The sequence below is a fragment of the Sciurus vulgaris genome, assembly GCF_902686455.1.
Source record: "Sciurus vulgaris genome assembly, chromosome: 2".
NCBI lineage: Eukaryota > Metazoa > Chordata > Mammalia > Rodentia > Sciuridae > Sciurus > Sciurus vulgaris.
The window spans coordinates 122432352-122453666 of NC_136462.1; the positions used below are offsets into that span (position 1 = coordinate 122432352).

At 36.9% G+C, this 21315-nt stretch overlaps 1 protein-coding gene across 1 annotated transcript in view; it reads left to right on the forward strand.

Annotated features, from left to right (window-relative positions):
- Positions 1 to 21315, forward strand: part of TSPAN3 (tetraspanin 3) — a 23997-nt gene continuing 2682 nt past the window's right edge. The window contains exons 1-6 of the mRNA XM_079128929.1: positions 1 to 251; positions 12947 to 13138; positions 13367 to 13441; positions 15600 to 15701; positions 16699 to 16851; positions 17152 to 17235. Of these exons, the coding sequence (XP_078985055.1) occupies positions 189 to 251; positions 12947 to 13138; positions 13367 to 13441; positions 15600 to 15701; positions 16699 to 16851; positions 17152 to 17235 (669 nt within the window). The 5' untranslated portion in view covers positions 1 to 188. The remainder of the gene's footprint in view (positions 252 to 12946; positions 13139 to 13366; positions 13442 to 15599; positions 15702 to 16698; positions 16852 to 17151; positions 17236 to 21315) is intronic.

The following is a 21315-nucleotide window of genomic DNA, read 5'->3' on the forward strand; positions in this document are numbered from 1 at the left end:
GGAACTGCGGCGGCTGCGCGGACTAGCGAGGTGCTTTCTGGGGCCGGGGCTGCGCGGCGGCGCGGGGGTCTGCGGGGAGAGCGCGTAGGCCCAGCAGTTCCCAGCGGGGAGGCGCCGTCGCCATTGCCGCCTCGCTCGGTGAGCGCCGCCCAGCTCGCCGAGCAGGGCCTCCGCGGGCCGCCGGCACCATGGGCCAGTGTGGCATCACCTCCTCCAAGACCGTGCTGGTCTTTCTCAACCTCATCTTCTGGGTGAGAGGGCCGGGCGGGCGGGGAGGGGCGCGGGGCTGGCGGCGCGGCCCGGGGAGGCTTCGGTGGAGGCGCCCGACGGGGGCCTGGGTGAGCCTGCGGCCGAAGCGCGGCGGGCCCTGGCCTCCGGAACCGTTTCGCTAGTTTGCTCCCGGGGCAGACGGAGGCCCGCGCGAGGAGAGCAGTAAAGGGAAGCTCTCGGGAGCTTCCCACGGCCTCCACCCAGCGGTCTCCGCGCTGGGGCCGGACGCCCGGGCCTGCTGGCTTGGTGCCAGGGCTCCGCGTCGGGAGCCTGGGCCGAGTCCCCCTCGGCTTCTGGAGCAGCCTTCCGGACGGAGAACTCTAGCTGCAGAATGTTTCAAAACCTCAGGCCCGAAATAGGATCCTCCTCAAAGGGTCAGGTTCCACTTCCTTTGTCAGGCCCCCAGCAGAGCCGGTGGCAGTCTCGGGGCGGGCGAGCAAAGGGTACAGATAATGCAGGAACGCCACCGAGTCCCGGGCCATGGATTTTGACTTAGAGCTCTTTGTGTTTGGAGAACTGGTTGGCTGGTCACCAGCCCAGAATACTGAATCAGGGCTTCAACTTGAGAAGCCAAATAATCCTTTGACCAAGAAAATCATTGTATTTGCTTTGGTCGTGGGGTTGGGTAGCCTTAGGTTACAAACCTTGGTTAAATATGATTCAGATGTCACAAGATTTTGAAAGCAGTGAGTTTATTTTCATAAAAAGTGCTTTTTTAATTCCTTTGGATCTGCCCACAGAGAAAGGGATATTTATAACTATCCCATCTTAGTTCTGGTCCTTATCTCACTAGGCACTTCTGTAATAATCTGTTGTTTCTCCACCCGGTCTACCTGGACCTTGCACCCGGATAAAGCCTTTTAAACTTGGCCTCCATCACATTGCTTTATTTAAAAGCAACGCGTATCAGCTTCAGCGTAGAAAAAGGTTCAGCCTTTTTCCTCCGGTGTTGAAACTGAATTCTCAGTGTGGCCCCAGATCACCTTTCCTCCCTTACAGCTTTGTCATAAACACTTGCTAGCCCTGTACAGTAGTCTCTCTCAGCAGTCCCCAGAACAATACTTGAACATTCCCACTAGTCCTACTTTATTTATTTATTTATTTATTTTGCAGTGCTGGGGATCAAACCCTGAAAGCCCTGCATGCTTGGCAAGTGCTCTGCTATTGATTGAGCCACATCCCCTGTCCCATAACCACAGTTTTGCGTGTCCTTTCCTTCATCTCCACTGGTCCCCATTCAGCCCCTCCCTCCCACAAATATGCACACCTGTTCTGGAAAGAATCCTTACTCCTTTTATCCTAACAAAGAATGAAACCTTTCATATCCTAACTGTAGTAGCATAAAAAGAGTTACTCATAATAAGGCACTTTCTTTTTGGGGTATTTATGGTGTGAAGGAAAGAGTCCTGAGTTGTTCAAAATCACCCGCCATTGGGATTTCCATGATTTCTCCTCCATTTAGAGCAGCATTTGTTGTATTTGAGTTACAGGCCTTTTAAAAAGGAAACATAATAATGTTCAGGGATTCCCCAAATGAGAAACACTTTGTTGGAGAGCAAGATACTTAAGAGGCAGAAACTTGACTTTGTACTTTTTACAGTTGCTTGTGATTTTTATGGGTATAATCTTGGTTTTGAAGAATATGTATTTAGGTGAATTCTAAGCTTTTCAAACTCTTAGACTGAAAGTGTTAATGTGACGAAACATTGGAAATACAGGAACCATTTCCTGTAATCAAATGTTTAGTTACAATATATTATCAATTAATTCCAAATGATTGTTCATGAATCTTTGGAAATTGTGTAAGTATATGTATTATTATTTATTCCAGTAAAGAAGTTTATGGTATTGAACTTCATAGTGGGTTATTGCCAAGACTGAAGTCATACTGTTGAGTCAATACCCTTTGTTTGGGTTAGTTGGATAGTAAAACTTTTTGTGTGCTGTGATAAAGAAATTAAGCAGATATACAAAGAAAAAAAATGTGGCGTAGTGCAACATAACCAATGAGGGGACAGTTCTAGGTGTGTCTCCTGACAAATTATCAGTTTGTGGACAAACTGTTGGAATCTGATACTGGTGGAAATATTTAACATTTAAGTGCCTACTACATACTAGTCACTGTTAGCTTTACATGGAGTATTATCTGGCAGGGAATATTATGCTTATTTTACAGAAGAGCACTTTCAGATTTACTGAGTTAAAGTAGCACTCTGTGTTCAAACCCAGATTGCCCTGTACTCTAAAACCTGTTATGTTAGAACAAGGTATAATTTCAAAAGATTTAGAAAGGGGAAGAATTTTGTTCGGCTGTGTTAGAGGCACTTTCTCTAAAACATACTGATTTTTACCATTGTTCAGAAACTATACCCGCATTTAAGCTACACTGTTTAACTTTTCTGTTTAAAAAATTGTTATGAATGAAGAAGTACATTTAAAGCATGTTAACTGGGTCTTCCTGGAAATTTGTAATGCATTCTTCAGTTCTAATAAGTATATTCTTATTTAGTGACCACCCCCCACCACCACCACCAATTTAATGCCTTGATTTATATAAATGGAAGAATAAACATTACCCACAGAGAACATCAAAAGTTTAGGTTCTCTTGGCGTCAGTGGTAGTGAAGTGTTAAGTTTAGTGACTTTGGAAAGATATTTACTTACCACCAGGGATTGAAGCCAGAGGTGCTTAACCACTGAGCCACATCCAACATCCCCAGCCCCACCCCCTCTTATTTCCCCTCTAATTTTGAGACAAAAATCTCACATAGTTGCTTAGGGTCTCACTAAATTGCTGAGGATGTCTTTGAATTTATCATCCTCCTGCTTCCATCCCAGTGGCGTACACCACTGTGCCTAGCTACTTAAACCTTATTGTTTGGTATATTGGTTCCCTTGGCAGTTTCCTGAATGAACTGTGATATAGAAATAGATAAGTACAGACATACTAAGGCTCTGACTGCCAAAATTGTTAATGTTGATTTGGTGTAGATAGTTTTGGGCAGTGGAGTTTTTAAGAATGGTCCCGTACAAAGGTGCAAACTAAACCGGGAAACAATCTTTTTTAAAATTCTCTCAACAAAAATAGAGTTTCTCACCAAATTCCAGAATATTAGGGTTTGTAGCTTGAAAGATAATTTGGGGCAACTGAAAGAATGTACCAACTTGAATCTCCTCTCTCATTTTCTGCAGTACCATGGATTGAACCCAGTGCTTTTCATATGCTAGGCAAGCATATACCTATAGGCTGAGCTATACCCCCATATACCATATAGGCTGAGCTATACCCCCAGCCCTTTTACTTTTATTTTGAGACAGGATCTTGCTAAATTGCCCAGACTGACCTCAGACTTGAAATCCTTGTTCCTCAGCCTCCTGAGTACCTAGGAATCTTTGTTTTTATGGAAGGATGTATTTTTAAATATAAGTGTATCAGTGCCGGACTCATGAACATTTATTAAAGGAGGTTAGGAGTATATGTAGTAAATAGCTAAATTTTGAAGACTACTGTAACAAATAGTCATTAGTCTATTTTATAATGTGCACCTTTTTACCAAGATCTGCCAGGATTCTTATTTTGGCAGGTTGTAGGATGTGATCCAAGAAGCCTCAACTAAAACAAGTTTACTTTCTAATATCCTGTTTTTATTCTGGAGATTAATTTGAGTACTTAATCAGGTCCTGTATTGTGCAAATTACCTTTACTTTTTCTACCCTAATAGAAAAAAAATAGTTGGATGATATTTATTTTACACATATTTATCATAGGCATGACAGACTTAAAGAAAGCTTTTCCATGCTGGTAGAATTTATAATTTCATATCTATTTAGGCCGATGTTTTCATCTATTATGAGAGGTGATAGTAACACTAAAACCCTGTGGAGTGGGGAGCAGTACCATCAGAAAGTCTAATATCTGGGGCTGGCACTTGCCTGGCATGTGTGAGACCCTGGGATCTATACTCAGCACCACATATAAATAAAAGATCCATTGAAAACTAAAAAAAAAAAAAAGTTTTTAAAGTCATATCTTTAGAAACAACTTCAGAATGTGAACCTCCACTAATTGATATTTACTTGTGAGAAATATTCACCCTATATGTGCAAATTATTTTTGAAAGTCATATATAACCTTTAAAATTTACTCTGCCTTACATAACTCACCAAACTTACCTCTGCGACTACATATAATTTAAGGAAAAGTGCTTCGTTAAATATAAAACAAACATTTGAGCACCTACTTTGTACTTATGTTGTACATAAAATGGTGAAAAGGGCAGCAAAGATTCCTGTTCCTACAGAACTTTAAAGTGAAGCAAGACAGACAATTAAAAATGAAAAAGAAAAATACCAAATAGTGATGTGTTGTGCAAAGAGGTAATAGGATAGTGACTGAGTGACTGCTCTAAGTTGGCAGAGAAGGTTTTTCAAAGGAGGCAAAATTTAATCTAGAGTATAAGAAGGAGCCAGTTTGGGGGTGAATTGGAGGAGGTGGGGCATTTCAGGACTATGTGAACCGGCTATATAGGCCATAAGGCAAGGATATTCTTGGCATATTCAGATTACCAAGAGAAGTTTCATACCCTCATACTTTTGTTTAAAAAATTATAATGAATTTTTTTTTAAAGTCTGGTCACCAGTCTTGTACATAATATTGTTTTCTAGCATGTCCTACACATTTAAGTTGGTAGTCTGATACTCTTATATCCTGGAAGTTGTTTTTCTGTCTCCTGTATTTCTCCTATTTTGTATGACTGTCCTGACAAAGGTTGTCATTGGAACACACCTTCAGCTTACATTTTTTTTCAGTAATTGTTTTTCAGTTCAGTAGGAAAAAAGCTAACTTTGTCAGGAAGCAAGTCATGGTACATATAGGAAATGTATTTCTTAATTTGTCTTGGGCCGTCAAGAAAATTAATGTTTCCAGTCTTACTACACTCTTAGTCATAGTCCACTGACCCAAGTGCCTTATGACCCTGAATAATCATTTAGAACATGGAATCGGTGGGAGAGCTCTCTTTGTTTGCAGTTTAAGGAACAGGTTGTTTATTAGCTTTCTAGGATATTTATAATTCTTTGAGGTAGTTTAATAAATTTTATTCTGTAAATTTTATCCAGGTTAGGATTTTGGGGGGCAGAATATTTCATAAAATTTGTACTTGGCACTAAACAAGTATACCCTAATAATCATTCACTTCATGAATGTTTGTTAAAGATCTGTTATAGCAGATTACTGAGAAATACAAAGAGTAAAAAGAAATAGTTCCTGATGTCTGACAGCTAATGGGAAAAGGGAGCAGATCCTTTATTGAATTTAATCTCTAGGTATACCTCTTCCCACCCCCAGATACCCATGGATGGTCTCAGATCTTCCTTTTAAAATATTATCATTTCTTCCTTCTCTTCACACCTTTCCTTTTAGTAGCTTGGCAGAGTCAAGAGGTGAGAAAAATTATTTACGTTTATATGTTTGTTTTTAATTTACTAAAAGGAGTCAGTAGTAAATGTTGACATACTGTATTTTACTTTATTGCTGTTACTGATTAAACCCATAACCCAAACATAGACAAAATCTACTATTATAAAACTTAGGCATCCCAGGCTGTCCAGTAATAACTGACTCTTAATTTTTAGAATAGGATGGGGCAGCAGAGGGTCTCAAAGGAAATGCATGTTTAGATTCAATGCTTTTCGATGACCCTGAAGTCCATGAGTCAGAAAATAGCCAGTTTGCATTGCTGTTAACAATAATCTGACTGTGGCAATTGATTGATCTCCAATTTCATTGCCACTTGAACTTTCAGGTCTTTCAACTGATAAGTTTAAATTGAATTAAATAGAACAACTTTGTTAAGCTGGATAAACAATAATTATTAAAAAATTAAGTAAAGAAAATGTGAAAATAGAGCAAAATTGAGGTTCATGGGCTTAGGAATATCATCAGAGTAATAGCTTAAAAGGATTAAAATATTTCTTATTTAAGAATAACAGTAACAATGACAGTTATTGATGGCAAAAGTGGCTTATTAAAACTTCACACTCCAATCTAAGTAGGATTTTAAAAAAGTGTTAGGTGATATTTATGAAAAAAAGACTGTACTGAAAGAATCTGAATTGTCAGATAATCAGAAAACATCTAGGAGCCAAAGCCAGACAAACCTGAGAAAAGTGATAAATGGGAGAGATTGACAGAGATTCCTAAAATATTTGGAATCAAAGAGATGTCTATTTTATGTTGGTGATTAAGGACAGATCTAGGAATTCTTAATCCATTTGGAAAAAAAAATCAATTTTAGACATAATTTAAGATCTTTATTTTTCTGGTTATGTAAGTTATATATTTAGGAAGATACTAAAAATTATTTTTTAAAAAACCAATATCCCCCATAATTCTACCATTCAAAACAACCAAATTAACATTTTGGTTTGTTTATAAAATGTCTTTGTGATTTTCCCTTAACTTGCCATAAACATTGTTAAGTTATGATTTAACAGAATACATCAGGACTACAATGTAAGCATACCTCTGACTAGGACTTTTTCTTTTGTTTGGCTATTATAATTTTGTTATAATATTTTGGTGACAAACCCTATACACAAATCTTTGTTTCCTTCTGACTTGTTTACTTAAGAATGATTCTTAGAAGTGGAATTAGAAGATATAAAAGCATAAATGTTGAGGCTGATATGTGTGGCCAATTACTTCCCCAAGAATATCTTCACAATGTCTTTAAATACTGCTAGGCTTTATTATTGACCATTTTGTTAAGTAGAAAATTATATTATTTTAATAACTACAGAAGTTCTTGGTAAGAATAGCTTTAATTTCCAAAAGTTTTTTGAATGGTCTTTTTTTTTCCTTAAAAGTCATCAAGAGAATAAATGAAATATGTAGGTAATGGACTTAGTAAAGGAGTTACTGTGTTTAGTGACATGATTTATTTTATCACAGTTGAATCAGAATTGAAACAAGACTGGACTAAACAATATTGAAGTAACACTATTAGATAATATTAAAGTAGATTAAAAGATTTAAATATTCTTTAAGATTAATAATAACATGAGGGTAGAGTTTTGAGAAGCTTTCAGAAATGCTTTGTGTAGAATTTCTGATAATTCCTTGCAGGGGAGAAGTGAGGTATATAAAAAACTAATGTGGCTGTACAGAAAACTCAAATTTCAAAAAGATGGGAGCCACATATGGTGGTGCATGTCTATAATCCAAGCCACTCTGGATACTGAGTTCAAGATCAGACTCAGCAACTTTGTGAGTTGCTGCTTGAAAATTTAAAGTTTTTTTCCTAAATATTTTTTTTAGTTGTAGGTGGACACAATACCTTTATTTTATTTATTTATTTATTTATATGTGGTGCTGAGGATGGAACCCAGTGCCTCACACATGCTGTGCGAGCACTCCCCCGCTGAGCCACAACCCCAGTCCCTGAAAATTTAAAGTTTTAAAATGGTAAAATGCACCTGGGGTCAATCCCCAGTCTTTTTTTTTTTTTTTTTTTTTTTTTAATGAATCCATATGGTGGATTTTTGTTGAGTTCCTTCTCTCCTTTTTGAAAATCTGCTTTTTTGGAAGTCTGGAGTACACAGCAGTTTTTGCTTGATCTCAACTATTTTTTTCCCTTCCCAAATTTGAATCACTTCTGCTTTACCAATTGATTGTTTTGAGGAAAAAAAAAAAAAAAAAATCCCTCCTAAGGAGCAGTTCACTCAAGCAAGCAAAAACTTGTCAGGCACTGTGCCTTCAGGTGAAGTCCAGATGGTTCCTGGTCTTTACCTTGTCCTGATTCTTGCCAGTTCTAGACATGATCATCCTAGCTCCTACATACCACTGCAAGAAGATCACTTGTTTTACTTTGCTTCATCTTTACCCAAATGCTCTGTGGGATGCTTCCACCTTCACATTTTTGAATTTCCATATAGATAACATTTGACAACAGAACTATTTTTATCTTCTAGTTTGTAAGAAGTCTGTTTCTTTATAGTATTGCCGCATTCCAATGGCAAGTTTCACTGTGCTTGATGAAAATTAAGGAACTCAGTAATTTTGTGGATTTCAGCATTTTATCAGCTCATCTGTTTGTTTCTTAGAAGATTTGAAAACTAGTCTCTAAACATCAAAAAAGCAATCTAATGTAGAATGAAATTTCTTCAAGAGGTTTCACATTTTTGTATATGTAGCTAAAAGGATAAAATGAAATTCATAAAAATAGCCAAAGCAAACACAATAGCTTTATTTTTAAGAGGAACAGCTTGGTGTCATGGAAAAGCACTGGCTCTCTAAAGTTTTAAAAATTCTGTGACTTAAAGCATAGGTATATTAAAAGGTTAAAAAAAATGAATTTTTACATCTATAAATTCAGACTTCAGCCTTTCCCTTAAATTTTGTTTCACTTCTTTGAAAAAAGCAGGAATATTTTTAGTATACTGTCCTTGTACAAATCCTCCTTATAGGCTCAGATTCTCTTAAGTGGTGACTAAAGCAGTTCAGCTGCTTCCAAGTTCTACATTTCATCTCCTATTGCACTGCCCTCCCTCCAGATCTTTCTTTGCAGCTGCTTTGTTGGCAAAGCCCAGATCCTTTGATAAATTCCAGTCCCATCATGGCCTTTCAAAAGGAGGATTTAACCAAGCTCACCTGTTACTTTTCCAGTGTCACAAGTCCTACATTGAAAATCTGACTGGCTACAAAGCAGCTAGTTAGGAATTACAGCAAACATCCCCTGCATTGACCATACAAATTGCTGTTTCCCTTGTTCTTTTGGATGTTTTTCATACAAATGGTTGGATATCTTTAAGACAGTTGCATATAGCTGTTTTTAGTCTTCAGCTGTTAGGACACCTACCCTGTATTTTCAAAGTAACTGGTATCAATTTCATGAATATTATACAACTGAAGGTACAAGAACCATATACACATATCAAAAATTTTGAAGTTGTCTTCAGTTTAGGAAAACATATCCTCTATTTTCAACTTCTTTTTTCATTTATATGAAATCTTCCCATCAGCAATCAGTACAGTTTCTGTTTTGGTATGTGTACCTGTTACATTGCTTCCTGTTATATGTTGCCAAAATAGTCTGTTACGTTCTCATCTATGTAAATTGAATGTTGACTGGTTTGCAATCTGGGAAAAGAAAGTGCTCTAGAGTCTACTTCACAAGAATAGGCAGCTTTACAAACGGTACCTCCTACTAGCCTTCCATTGCATTTGTTATAAATCTGTTTGTATCAGTTGTTGATTTTTTTTTTTTCCCCCTGCCTTTTTGTAGCTTCAATTTCAGATGAGTGACCCATTCTGGGTAGAGGGAATAGCACAGAATACATTTCACTTGACCCATGCCCAAGTAACACTTAAGTATGTCTTGCAGTTCTTCATTGCCCTATGCTTCAGATTGTTGACTACAAATATCCTCCAGTTTTATCTTTTTTCATTCAGATTCATGTAAGCTAAAACTTATTTACTATCTGGGCTCAGTGGCCCACGCCTCTAGTCCCAACTACTCAGAAGACTGAGGCAGGAAGATTGTTTGAGACCAGTCTGGGTGACATAGCAAGACCCCTGTCTCAAAAAAAACAAAAAAAAAGAAAACTGTTCACTTTTACTGGAATTCATTTTAACCCAACCCTTTTAAGAAATAAATATTGCCCTTGAATAAGAAAAGCTAAGAATCCAAAGGATAGATGATTAGTGAAAATAGAGTGAGTTCAGTTTGATTAATTCATTTTTAGGAGGGCTTATCTGCTCCAGCAAAATGTGTTACATGTGTATGCATGTGAATGTATAGCGCACACACGTAGTACTTTAATAAAAGGGCATTTATTACAGTATCCATATGCTTCTCTAATAAAGGTATCCAAACTATTGAACTGTTGCTTCTCTTTTCCTTTCCTGTGCTCACCTTTATCCCAAAATAACATGCTACAAGAGCAAATATGTCAGTGAACTAAGTACCTTGGAACAGGCCATACATGCCAATTATATATTAATGTATGCCAGATGTGATGGCCAACAGTATTCCGTAAGCTGGATTAAGTTGCCAAATCATGTTTAAGTAGTAAACTAAAAATCAAACATTGGACTGAAGAGAAAGCACATACAAACCAAAGCTTATAACAGAGATAAGAGGGTGATTTCAAGGGAAGAGACAAGATGTGGTGTACTCAGTGAATTTTGACCGATATGCATGCTATGCTAAGCTCTGTTCTAGCTGATAAGTGGTGACCCAGGGCTGAAAGACAGATGGACACAATTTGGGCCCAGAAGACTTGATGCAACATGTATAGCTATAATTGAAATAGTTGTAATAAATGTTCTGTTAGAGCTAGGTACAAAGCAATACATGAATGCACAAAGGGCACTTCATTCAGTCTGAAATGGTCAAGAATGGCTTCCAGAAGGAAAAGGTGAATTGAAGCTACATCCTAATAATTAAGAGAGCATTCCAGAGAGGATGTATGATACAGCTCTGAGGGGTAGTGAACTCAGGCTGAAAAGCAAGAACAGACACCTTAGGTCATCTTACTTATTTACCTCATCCTTATTTTAATCACATTTATGCCTTGATCTGGTTTGTATTTTAACAAAAATAACCCTGGTAATATAAAAAACACTGTTAATGGGAAGGGCGAGTCAACAAGATTTAGGTGAACAGTAATAAGGCCCACATTAAGACAAGTTCAACAGTGGGATTAAAGTTGAGGTATTCAAGTAATGTTTTGGAATTGAACTTGAAGGAGTTTGGTGATTGTTGGGATATAGAGGTGAGCCAAGAACAGAGTATAAGATAACTGTCAGGTGTTAAAACAGAAAAAAAATGAGGTATCTGATGCCTTCTGCTCTGCTAGAAATGTAAGGAAAAATTCAGTGGTATGGGCAGGCAGACAGGATTTGAGACAGATTGAGGGTGAGTTGTCTGTTAGACTTCTAAATGGAGATGTGTAGGTCCAAGATGACAGGTTACGTAGTGAACTAGAGAATGAGTGAAGAGTTGGGCATCATGGTGTATGCTATTAATCGCAGTCACTCTGGAGGCTAAAGCAAGAGGATAGCAAGTTTAAGGCCAGCCTGAGCAACTGAGACCCTGTCTCATTAAAAAAAAAAAAAAAGAAAAAGAAAGAAAGAAAGAAAGAAAAACAGGTTGGGGGAGCTGGGGATGTAGCTCGGTGATAGAGTGCCTCTGGGTTCAATCCCTAGTACCCCCCCACACACTGAAATGTATGAAGAATACAGCAGAAGATAGAATCCTGGAGTTCCATAACATTTCAGAATCTGGAAAGAAGAGTCTGTGAAAAGAATGAGAAAATAAGCAGCTAGGGAAATAGAAAACCAGCAATGGGGCCTCTTGGAAGCCAGAAGAGGACAGATAATTTTTAAAAATTGTTTCCATAGTTTGCATTAAAAAAGAAAAATATATATTGTTATGTATAATATATACATATTTTTTAAATAATCAGATTACCAGCCCAACTTTACACAAATGGAGTCTTTTTCTTCTAGATGTGACACTGATGCTAATGGTCTAGTGATAGAAAGTATACTGATGATGCCCAAGGTCACTGAGTCCCACAGACTTAAGAAATGAACGATTTTTAGGTTCAGAGGAGTGACTGATCTCTACAACTTTGGAGGCTGTTTTCTAGTTCAAAGATGGTTTAAATAATCCTGTTCCCGTGAGAATTATACAAATGATCTCATTAGAACAAATGTTTTAACACTGGACCTGACACTACATTTGCTTTCATGTATAAGTAAGTGGCATTGGGGTGTCAGCACAGAGTTGGTACCCAGTTAAAGCAAAATTGACAGTGATAGAGGGTGTAAAACTGCAGCTGAGCAGCAGCTAAAACACTTTCTGTACTAACTTTCCTCTTGGATACTCTAACACCTTGTTATTCCAAGTGTGTTAGACCTAGCAGCAGCACTTATTTGCTAGACCTGCAGAATCTCAGGCTCACCCCCAGACCTCCTGAGGCAGAATCTGCAGCTTAATAAGATCCTCATGTGATTCCTATTCATATTAAAGTTTGAGGAGCACCATTCTAAAGACTAAGAGGATAAAATAGTTATAGTGTTCTTTAGTGACTGTATGCACTGGCTTTTTACCATGTCAGTCTTTAGAACAGCAAGTTTTATTGAAGTGGGTATTGTACTTCCAGGAATGTATTTTCGTTTCCCAAGAGGTGGATGGAGATTAGATGTGTGTATTTCTGAGTCAGGTTGCAAATTCTAGCTCTGTCATTTATGCCTAATTGCCCCCATTTGTTAAGTGCAACTATGGTGAGCTAAGGTGTACTACGTCCACCACCTCACCCATCTGCACTGGCCATATAGTTGAGCTACAGATAAGCCTTTGGGGTGGCTGGGTATACACATATGTGTGTTCTCATCATCAGTGCTATTTGCTTCATGCTTTCTTTGTCTTAGCTGAACCATCAGTTGTTAAAAATTAAGTGATGTTTGGAAAACTTTGCAACTTTATCTAGTAAAGAAATGTTTTTAAAAATGGATCATAAGAGATGTTTCAGCTTTACTGAAAAAAGTCTACAAGTAGATAGATTTAAGAGTGAAAGAAACTCTCATTAAATTATAGCCTACTAAGTAATAAGAGAAAAATTTTACTGAGAGGGCTTACAGACCGTTACTGTGACTTATTTTCCACAGGGGGCAGCAGGCATTTTATGCTATGTGGGAGCCTATGTCTTCATCACTTATGACGACTATGACCACTTCTTTGAAGATGTGTACACTCTCATACCTGCTGTAGTGATCATAGCAGTAGGAGCCCTGCTTTTCATCATTGGGCTAATTGGCTGCTGTGCCACAATCCGGGAAAGTCGTTGCGGACTTGCCACGGTAAGTTAGCACTTCACTGGCTTCATGTGCCGTCAGAGTATGCAGGAGTATTTTATCTCTATTAACTCTTGAATTGAACTTGAAACTCTGTAGACTCCTTGACTCTTTTAATTGGAACAGAATTAGCACTTGTCTTAAACTTCTAGCTGTTGTTGCTGATAATTGCTTTCTGTCAAGAGAATATTTAGGGCTATTTTGTACTTAATTTTTGACACTGTTTCCTTACAGTTCGTCATCATCCTGCTCTTGGTTTTCGTCACAGAAGTAGTTGTAGTGGTCTTGGGATACGTTTATAGAGCAAAGGTATGTTGTCTACTGTCATTCATGTAATGCTTTAAAAGGTGATTTAAATTTTCTGTTTATTTTTTCAAGAAGGAGTTCATTTTATCAGAGTCAGCATTTTCTTCTGCCTTGTTTCAGTTAAGCTAATGTTTTAAATATTTAGTTAATTAGAAATTGTTTTTATATCATGGTTTCTAGTCTCCGTTATTATAGAGTGTAAATTGTGTTATTCTTGATTACATTTAATTTTCTTTAAATTATCATCTAGTGAGGCAAGATGCAGTGGAGGTACACACCTGTAATGCTAGCTATGTGGGAGTCTGAGGCAGAAGAATCACAAGTTTGAGAGGCCAAAAGGCCATTCTAGGCCGCTTAGCAAGACCCTGCCTCAAAAAAAAGGAAAAGGGTTGTGGAATGTAGCTCAGTGGTAGAGTGCCTCTGGGATCAAGGCCCAGTACCACCACCACCAAAAAAAAAAAAAAAAACCAAAAAAAACAGCAAGCTGAAAATGAATAGTTGAGCAGCTGACAAGTTTATTTTGATTTGATTAGCCCAGAGAGTCCCTGTGTGTTTTGATTGGCAGGGTTGTAATACAGTTTCTGTTTTCTGAGTATTTCATTTTTCATTGCCTCTTTTAAAATATCCCTTGAGTGTGGATATAAAAGATATTTTGAGTTGTGGTCCTGCCTTTCACCCTCCTCCTGAAGAACACAGGGTCCTGCCAACTTAGAACACCAAGGCAGCTGTTGTCAGCACTTCTTGCTCCTGTCCTCTCTTAGTCATTCCCTTTGCTTCCCCTATCTTTCTATTTTGCTTGTTTTTGCTTTCTACCAATAGTACCATTTAAGGCTAATTAATTAATTAATTAATTAATTAATTTTGGTATGATTTTAGAACCATAATATAATAGAATCATTCTTACTATCATTTACAGTTTTAAGTCAAAGACATGTTATGCCAAGTTGATATTCAAACCATTGATACCCAAGGAAGGTACTAAACAACTATGACAAGAAAAAAATTGCAATTAATTATGTCCCTATGATTTAATTATCAGTTTTATAGTCTTATCACATTGCCGTTATAATTACAAAATAGGCCTAATCAGTTTAGAAAGGGGTAAGGAAAATCTGGTATAAGAAAACTATTAAATGAAATTTAACTGGCCACTGTTGTAGTTGTCAGCAACAAGTTAAAAAGTTTGCTTCCTATCTCCTCTTTGACATACATTGAACAGCAGCTTTTTCATAAAGTGCCATTCCTGAGGATTGTTTTTTTTGTTTGTTTGTTTTTTAAACTTCTTGATTACATAAGTGTGTTTGGCCAGGCCAGGTCTGAACATTGAATAAGTAAAATAATAAAATAGAAATAATGTTGGTATTTGTCCTAGAAATATCTTACAGAGGCTTCGAAGTCATTTTTGCCTCCTTCAGGAAAATAAGTACACACTGAAAACATTTTTTTTTTGTACTAGGAATTTAACCCAGGGGTATTTAACCATGGAACCACATGCCCAGACCTTTTTATTTTTTATTTTGATAGGGGATCTCACTAAGTTGCTTAGGGCCTTGCCAAATTGCTAAGGCTATTGGGATCCTGCTTCAACCTCCCAAATTCCTGGGATTACGGGTGTTCACCACTACACCTGGCCTGAAAACTTTTTTTTTTGGGTGCTGGGGATCGAACCCAGGGCCTTATGCTTACAAGGCAAGCACTCTACTGACTGAGCGATCTCCCCAGCCCCCTGAAAACTTATTTTTAAAAAAGAAGGTATTGATTTGGGGGTATAACTTGGGTAGAGTGCTTGCCTAGCATCACAAGGTCCTGAGTTCAATTCCTAGTCCCATCCAAATAAAGAAAGGAGGGGAAAAAAAAAAGGAAAGCTTGTATTTACAGAAAATCAATTGCTTCCTCCTCCTTGAACAGATTGTTAGGATTATTAGCTTGCCATCTTTCTCAGTCTTTGAATGCTTTTAATCTATGTACTGTAATATGTTTGAACTTTTTTCTGTCAATTAGAATCTATGTGGAGGCAGAAGGAGAAAACTCTTTCTTACAAGAAATTTATGGAGAGTTCTGACAGTTTGCAAACATGCCATTTAGGTATTTTAGTTGAAACCTTGACCAGTGGTACCTTTAACAGTATTTTTGAGGGACTGAATTCTTTGTTTTCATTCAGGTGGAAAATGAGGTTGACCGCAGCATTCAGAAAGTTTATAAGACCTACAATGGAACCAATCCTGATGCTGCTAGCCGGGCTATTGATTATGTACAGAGACAGGTGAGCTTTCTTGAGGCAAATTTGTTCTTGAGGACTACTCACAATTGGGTTAGCATTAACCTACTTCTTTAACTACTGTGTAAATTGGCTATGTATCTTCACACCCATGATTAACCACCCAATGTATTCAATTCTTTTCCTCGACCTTCACCCTTGAAAAGTTTACTCCACCGTCATCTAGTCAAAGCCAGCAAGAAGCATCTTAAACTCTTTTTTAGTAATCTGACTTCCCCCATCCCCCTGCCCAGATAGACCGGTGATAATGAAAGAGAAGTATGTATCACAGGGAGATGGAAAGACTACATGTACCTTCAGAAAGCAAGACCAGAAAAGATAACAGACAAAATTGTAAAATGAAAAAAGTTATAATAATTTAAGATGTAAACAAAGATATATTTTTGTACCTATAATAGATTTTTATACCCATAACCCTATCTCAAAAATTGTCAGCTTTTTAATCAATCTTACCCATATATATTTTATGCCTTATTATCTTAAAGTAAATCACGTTTCAGATACTTTGTTGTTGAAAATAATATTCAGAACCAGGTATTTAATGTGTAAGAGGAAGATTTTTTTCCTTAGCTAGAAGCTACCTTTTATAGACAATGTACTTTTCAAATAGAGGTTCTGAGACTACTGGCCATGTGTCACTAGCATGCCAAATTAAATATTCAGTTCCTGAGGCTGAGGATATAGCTCATTGATAGAGAACTTGCCTAGCATGTTCAATGCCCTAGGTTTGATCCACAGCAACATACAAAAAAAATTGTTTTTTAGTTCTTCAGTCACTCAAGCCACAGTATAAGTGCTTTTAGCCTCATGCTTAGTGGCTACCATGTTGAACCATGCAGCCATAACATTTCTCTCATTGCAAAAATTCTCTTGGACATCATTGGCCTAGAGTAGCTTATTTAAAATCTCTGTAGTGCATGGAACTCTAAAGCTCAACCCAGGTATATGTGTTTTGTAAGGAGTGCTATCTGTTCTCTTCTAGTTGCACTGTTGTGGAATTCATAACTACTCAGACTGGGAAAATACAGATTGGTTCAAAGAAACCAAAAACCAGAGTGTCCCTCTTAGCTGCTGCAGAGAGACTGCCAGTAGCTGCAATGGCAGCCTGGCCAATCCCTCTGACCTCTATGCTGAGGTGAGTCCAGGACTAGAGTCCAACGGGATAACCTGTTTTCTACTCTCTTACCACTACCTGAAACTTCTTTTCTTTAATACTATTTTGCTTTCTTTAATACTATTTTGTTTTATAGCAAATCATTTTTAATGTATTGTCTTTTGCTTTAATATGTGTCTGCAAGTTGCTCTAATTATGTAATGTTTTTTCCCTTTTTTTAGTTTCTTTCATTTCTTCCAGTGAGTAGCAGTAGTAAACTGTGACTCTGCAGCTCTCACTTTTTAAAAAGATTCCTAATGAGAATGACTGTGTATATTACAGGGATGTGAGGCTCTAGTTGTGAAGAAGCTACAGGAAATCATGATGCATGTTATCTGGGCAGCACTGGCCTTTGCAGCTATTCAGGTAAGCACAGGTGAACATGAGTTGACCAGGGTTAGCTGCTTCTCTGATGTCAGAGCTGAGTGGTTTTAATTACTGAGTGAATCTGTGTAGTTTGGTAACGTAGAAGTGATTGCAGTGCCAGCCATAAGTTTCCGACCTTTTCTTATCTCTAGACCTAAGGCCAGAATGGTCTAAAGAAACCAGAGATCTGGTTTTCAAAGAACTACATGTGAAGGAACTCTGCCTTATTTTCTTGCCTTAAGTAGTGAGTAATCTGTTGAGAATACAAACAGTTGTCATAGTGTATTTCTGGGAAATATTTTAATAGAACTTCATGGAATTTTAAAAAATCATATTGCTTTATTTCAATTTGAAAATGGAAAGCTGTGTTTCAATCTTTTATATACTATTTTCCTTTTAGTTCTTCTTTTCCTGTCCTTGAAGTTTTAATTTTAAGGACTTAGTTTTTATAGACTGACAACCATTCAGAAATTCATGGTGTCACTTGGCACATATAGAGGTGTGCTGTGCTATTGTTGGTAGCTGAGGAAACATAGTTCCCAACACCTTAGAAAACAGTCTTTTTGTCCCTTAATAATAGTTTAGGCAAAGTAGCTGTTAATTGCTTAATAACTTCTCATTTTATCTGCTCCTAAACACCCACCCCCCAAAAAAAACCCACATACTTATCGCTCTCCTACCCAACACAGCTGTTCACATTTCTGTTTTTCTTAAGAATATACAGTGTATCTTATAGATTGCATTAGGGGAGTATCTTAGAATGTCTTAGAAAATCCTTACAACTGAGAATAGCCAACTATTTGAATGTGATTAAAAAATCGTTTGCATGAGATCTAGTTCTCAGAGTATTTTTTAGTTCTTGAAATAGGTTTATAGGCCTAGAGAATCTATTTTTAGAAAGTGTAGATATCTTTTAATTGTTAGATTAATTGTAATTGCTATTTTAAATGTAAAGTGCTTGATTTGCCTGCCTTTGTGTATTTGAACAGAAGCTAGTATATATAATGGGAAGTGCCTTTTAAGTGGCAAAGGATGATTGTTTACTTGGCTGTATTAAAACAACCCTGAAATTATTTATTAAAAACCCTAGCTCTGTATTTACAATGATCTCTGCCCTTCTGAGTCTTTATTTTGTAAAACATAGGAGTAATGTGGTGATCAGTAGAATATATTTCATATTTTGATTGTCTATGCAAAAACATTAATTTAGCTGAAAATAATGAAATAGGCCTGAGGTCCCTTTTCCCAAGTGGAATCCTGGTCTGTGCATTTTTAATGATTTTCTGTTTGGTAATGCAGTAGAAAAGCTTTGGAACTGTGTATGGTGCTTGTGCTCATGCAATATCCAACATATATATACATATATATGTGTATGTAAAAAAACAGATGAAAAGTGTCACTTTACCCATGTCCTTTATCTAGTTAAACTTATTAGCCAGGGAAATATTTCTTCATTAAGTATTTTTCAGTGGGGACAAATGAATATTTTAACTAATTTCTTAATTTAAATATGCCTACCATATATGTTTTATATATAAATAGCACTTAATTAAGTAATACCTGGTAACAATTTGATACTTTGAACTTAGGGATTCTAAGTCAGGGATTCAGAGCTTTCACAGACTTAAAACCTAGTGGTTTTCAAAATGAAAAAGCTTTGTTTTTTTAAGGGGAAAAAACATCCATTTGAAATATTAAAAGAATTTTCCCTAGTTTTAGGGGGCAGGGGTTGGTTGTTTTGGGGTACCTATAAATATTCTAAGATTTTGGTATTCACACTCTGATGCAGATTGGTATCCCGGGTTTGGAAAACCAGAACAAAGGCAGAAATAACTCATAGAATTGTACAGCAAGAGAAAGCACTTGGAGATTCCACAGTCCTTGTCCACTTTGTTTTGTCGTAAGGGGAAGCAAGGATAACATGATTTATCACCATCACACAGATAATGACAAACTAAAGCTTGAATTCTGGTTCCATTTGTACTCTGTCTCCAGTTACAGATCTAAGAATTGAGATTCTCAGATCATATTTCTAAATTGTTATGAATTCTGACAATTTATGGAATTGTCAGTTTTTGGAGTCTTGTGGTGTTGGCATGTCCTCAAAAATGGAATGATCAAGAGCATACTTTCACAGAGGAGTGTTATGGCCATGTGACTTTTTTCTGGTCTCTGTGCCAAGTGTGAAAGAGGTCAAGACTGCTTTTTCCTTCTCTTTTTTTGATTACCAGTCATTCATTAAAATGAGTAAACTACATAAGTAAATAGCACTTGGGGTCAGACACCCCCTGGACAGAAGTTAAGATTAAGTAGCTTAATCCTGACATTCTTTAAAAAAATATTCCATATAGTTCTTTCTTTAAAATTTCATAGCATGAGAAGCTAATCTCTGGGTGTTCAGGGTTTTTATATGTTGAAGAAAACCGTTCTTTTTCAAAACTTACTACTAATTGATACGTAAAAAGTGTGCATATTTATGGAGTACAGTTTGGTAATTCAGTACATGTATACAGTGTATAATAAGATCCAATCAAAATAATTAACATTTCCCTCAATTGTTTATCATTTCTTTGTGTTTGGAGTCTATGTACTCCTCTTTCTAGCTCTTTATAAAACAGTAAGTTGTAAACTAGAATCACCCTCACTGTATTTTGGATCTGTCCTCTTACTCTTCCCCTTCTCCCCTACTTTTCCTTGTCTCCCCTACTTTTCTGCTTTGTTCCTCTGTGAAATCAACTTTTGTAGCTTCCTCATATGAACATGTGGTACTTGTCTTTTTCTGTGCCTGGCTTATTTCACTTCACATTATGTCCTCCAGTTCTATCCATTTTGCTACAAATGTCAGAATTTCATTCTTTTTTATGACTCAATAATATTCTATAATGTATATATACCACATTTGAGGAAAATCATTCCTAAATGAAATTTTTGGTAGTTTTTTTAAATTAAAAATATCCATTTGGTAAGATTTTTTTCAAGTGATAAAAAACAATACAAACTTGGTCAAAGTTAAGCCTTCTTAGTTTTGCCCTGACTTTTTGAGCCCTCTCTGTAGAGGTAACCACTGCTGTTTCCCACATAGGCTTCTAGAAGTAATTTGTGCTTATATAAGCACATATATATTTTTTAAGCAAATGGCTTATAGGATGCAGTCTTGTGCCTTGCTTTTTGTTTTGAGATTGTTGTAGGTTCTCATGCTGTTGTAACAAGTAATATAGAAAGGTACCTTATGTGCTTTTCCCATTTTCCCTCAGTAGTAACATTTTGCAAAACCCATAGAATAGTACTACAACCAGGATAGTGACTTTGATACAGTCTACCAGTCTTACTCAGATCCTCATTTCTGCATGTGGGTATTCAGCTCTGTACAATTTTATGACCCGCGTAGGTTCCTGTATCCACCAGCACAGTCAAGTTATTGAGCAGTTCCAACACTCCAGGGTCCCTTCATGGTACCCTTTTATAACTGTGCCACCTCCGTCCTCCCATAACCTGACAGCCAGTAATCAGACCAAACCACAGTTTCTAAATTTTGTCCTTTCAAAATGTTATATAAATGGAATCATGGATTGTACCTTGGTCCTTAAAAACAAAATTAGTATCTTTTGTATATAAATCTACTTTCTTTCATGGTTGCATAGTATTCCATTTTATGGGTATACTTTGTGAAATGGACTTCAATGGACGCTTACATAAGTCTTGCTATTATAAAAGTGCAAGTAGTAAATATTCTCTGATCTGCATGTTCATAGTTGTATCTATAGCAAAAATTTATAGTCATGAAACTCAGGAATTGGAATATATGCATGAAGTCTGACAGATATTTCCAAACTTTTCTTAGAAAAGGGTGTTGCTGATATGAAAGAATTCTTGTATAAGAACTCCTATTTTCCCATACCACTACCTACATAGAATATCATAAAACATTTTACTTTGACAGATTTTTTAATCACAACTTTTGTCTGTATTTAGTAATCATTTTTTGGCCATTGGTGGTGGTATATTTGGGCTAGGTGTAGATTAGTTCTGATCATTTGTATATCACAGAGAGAGTTTTCATTGCAAGATATGAAACTGGAG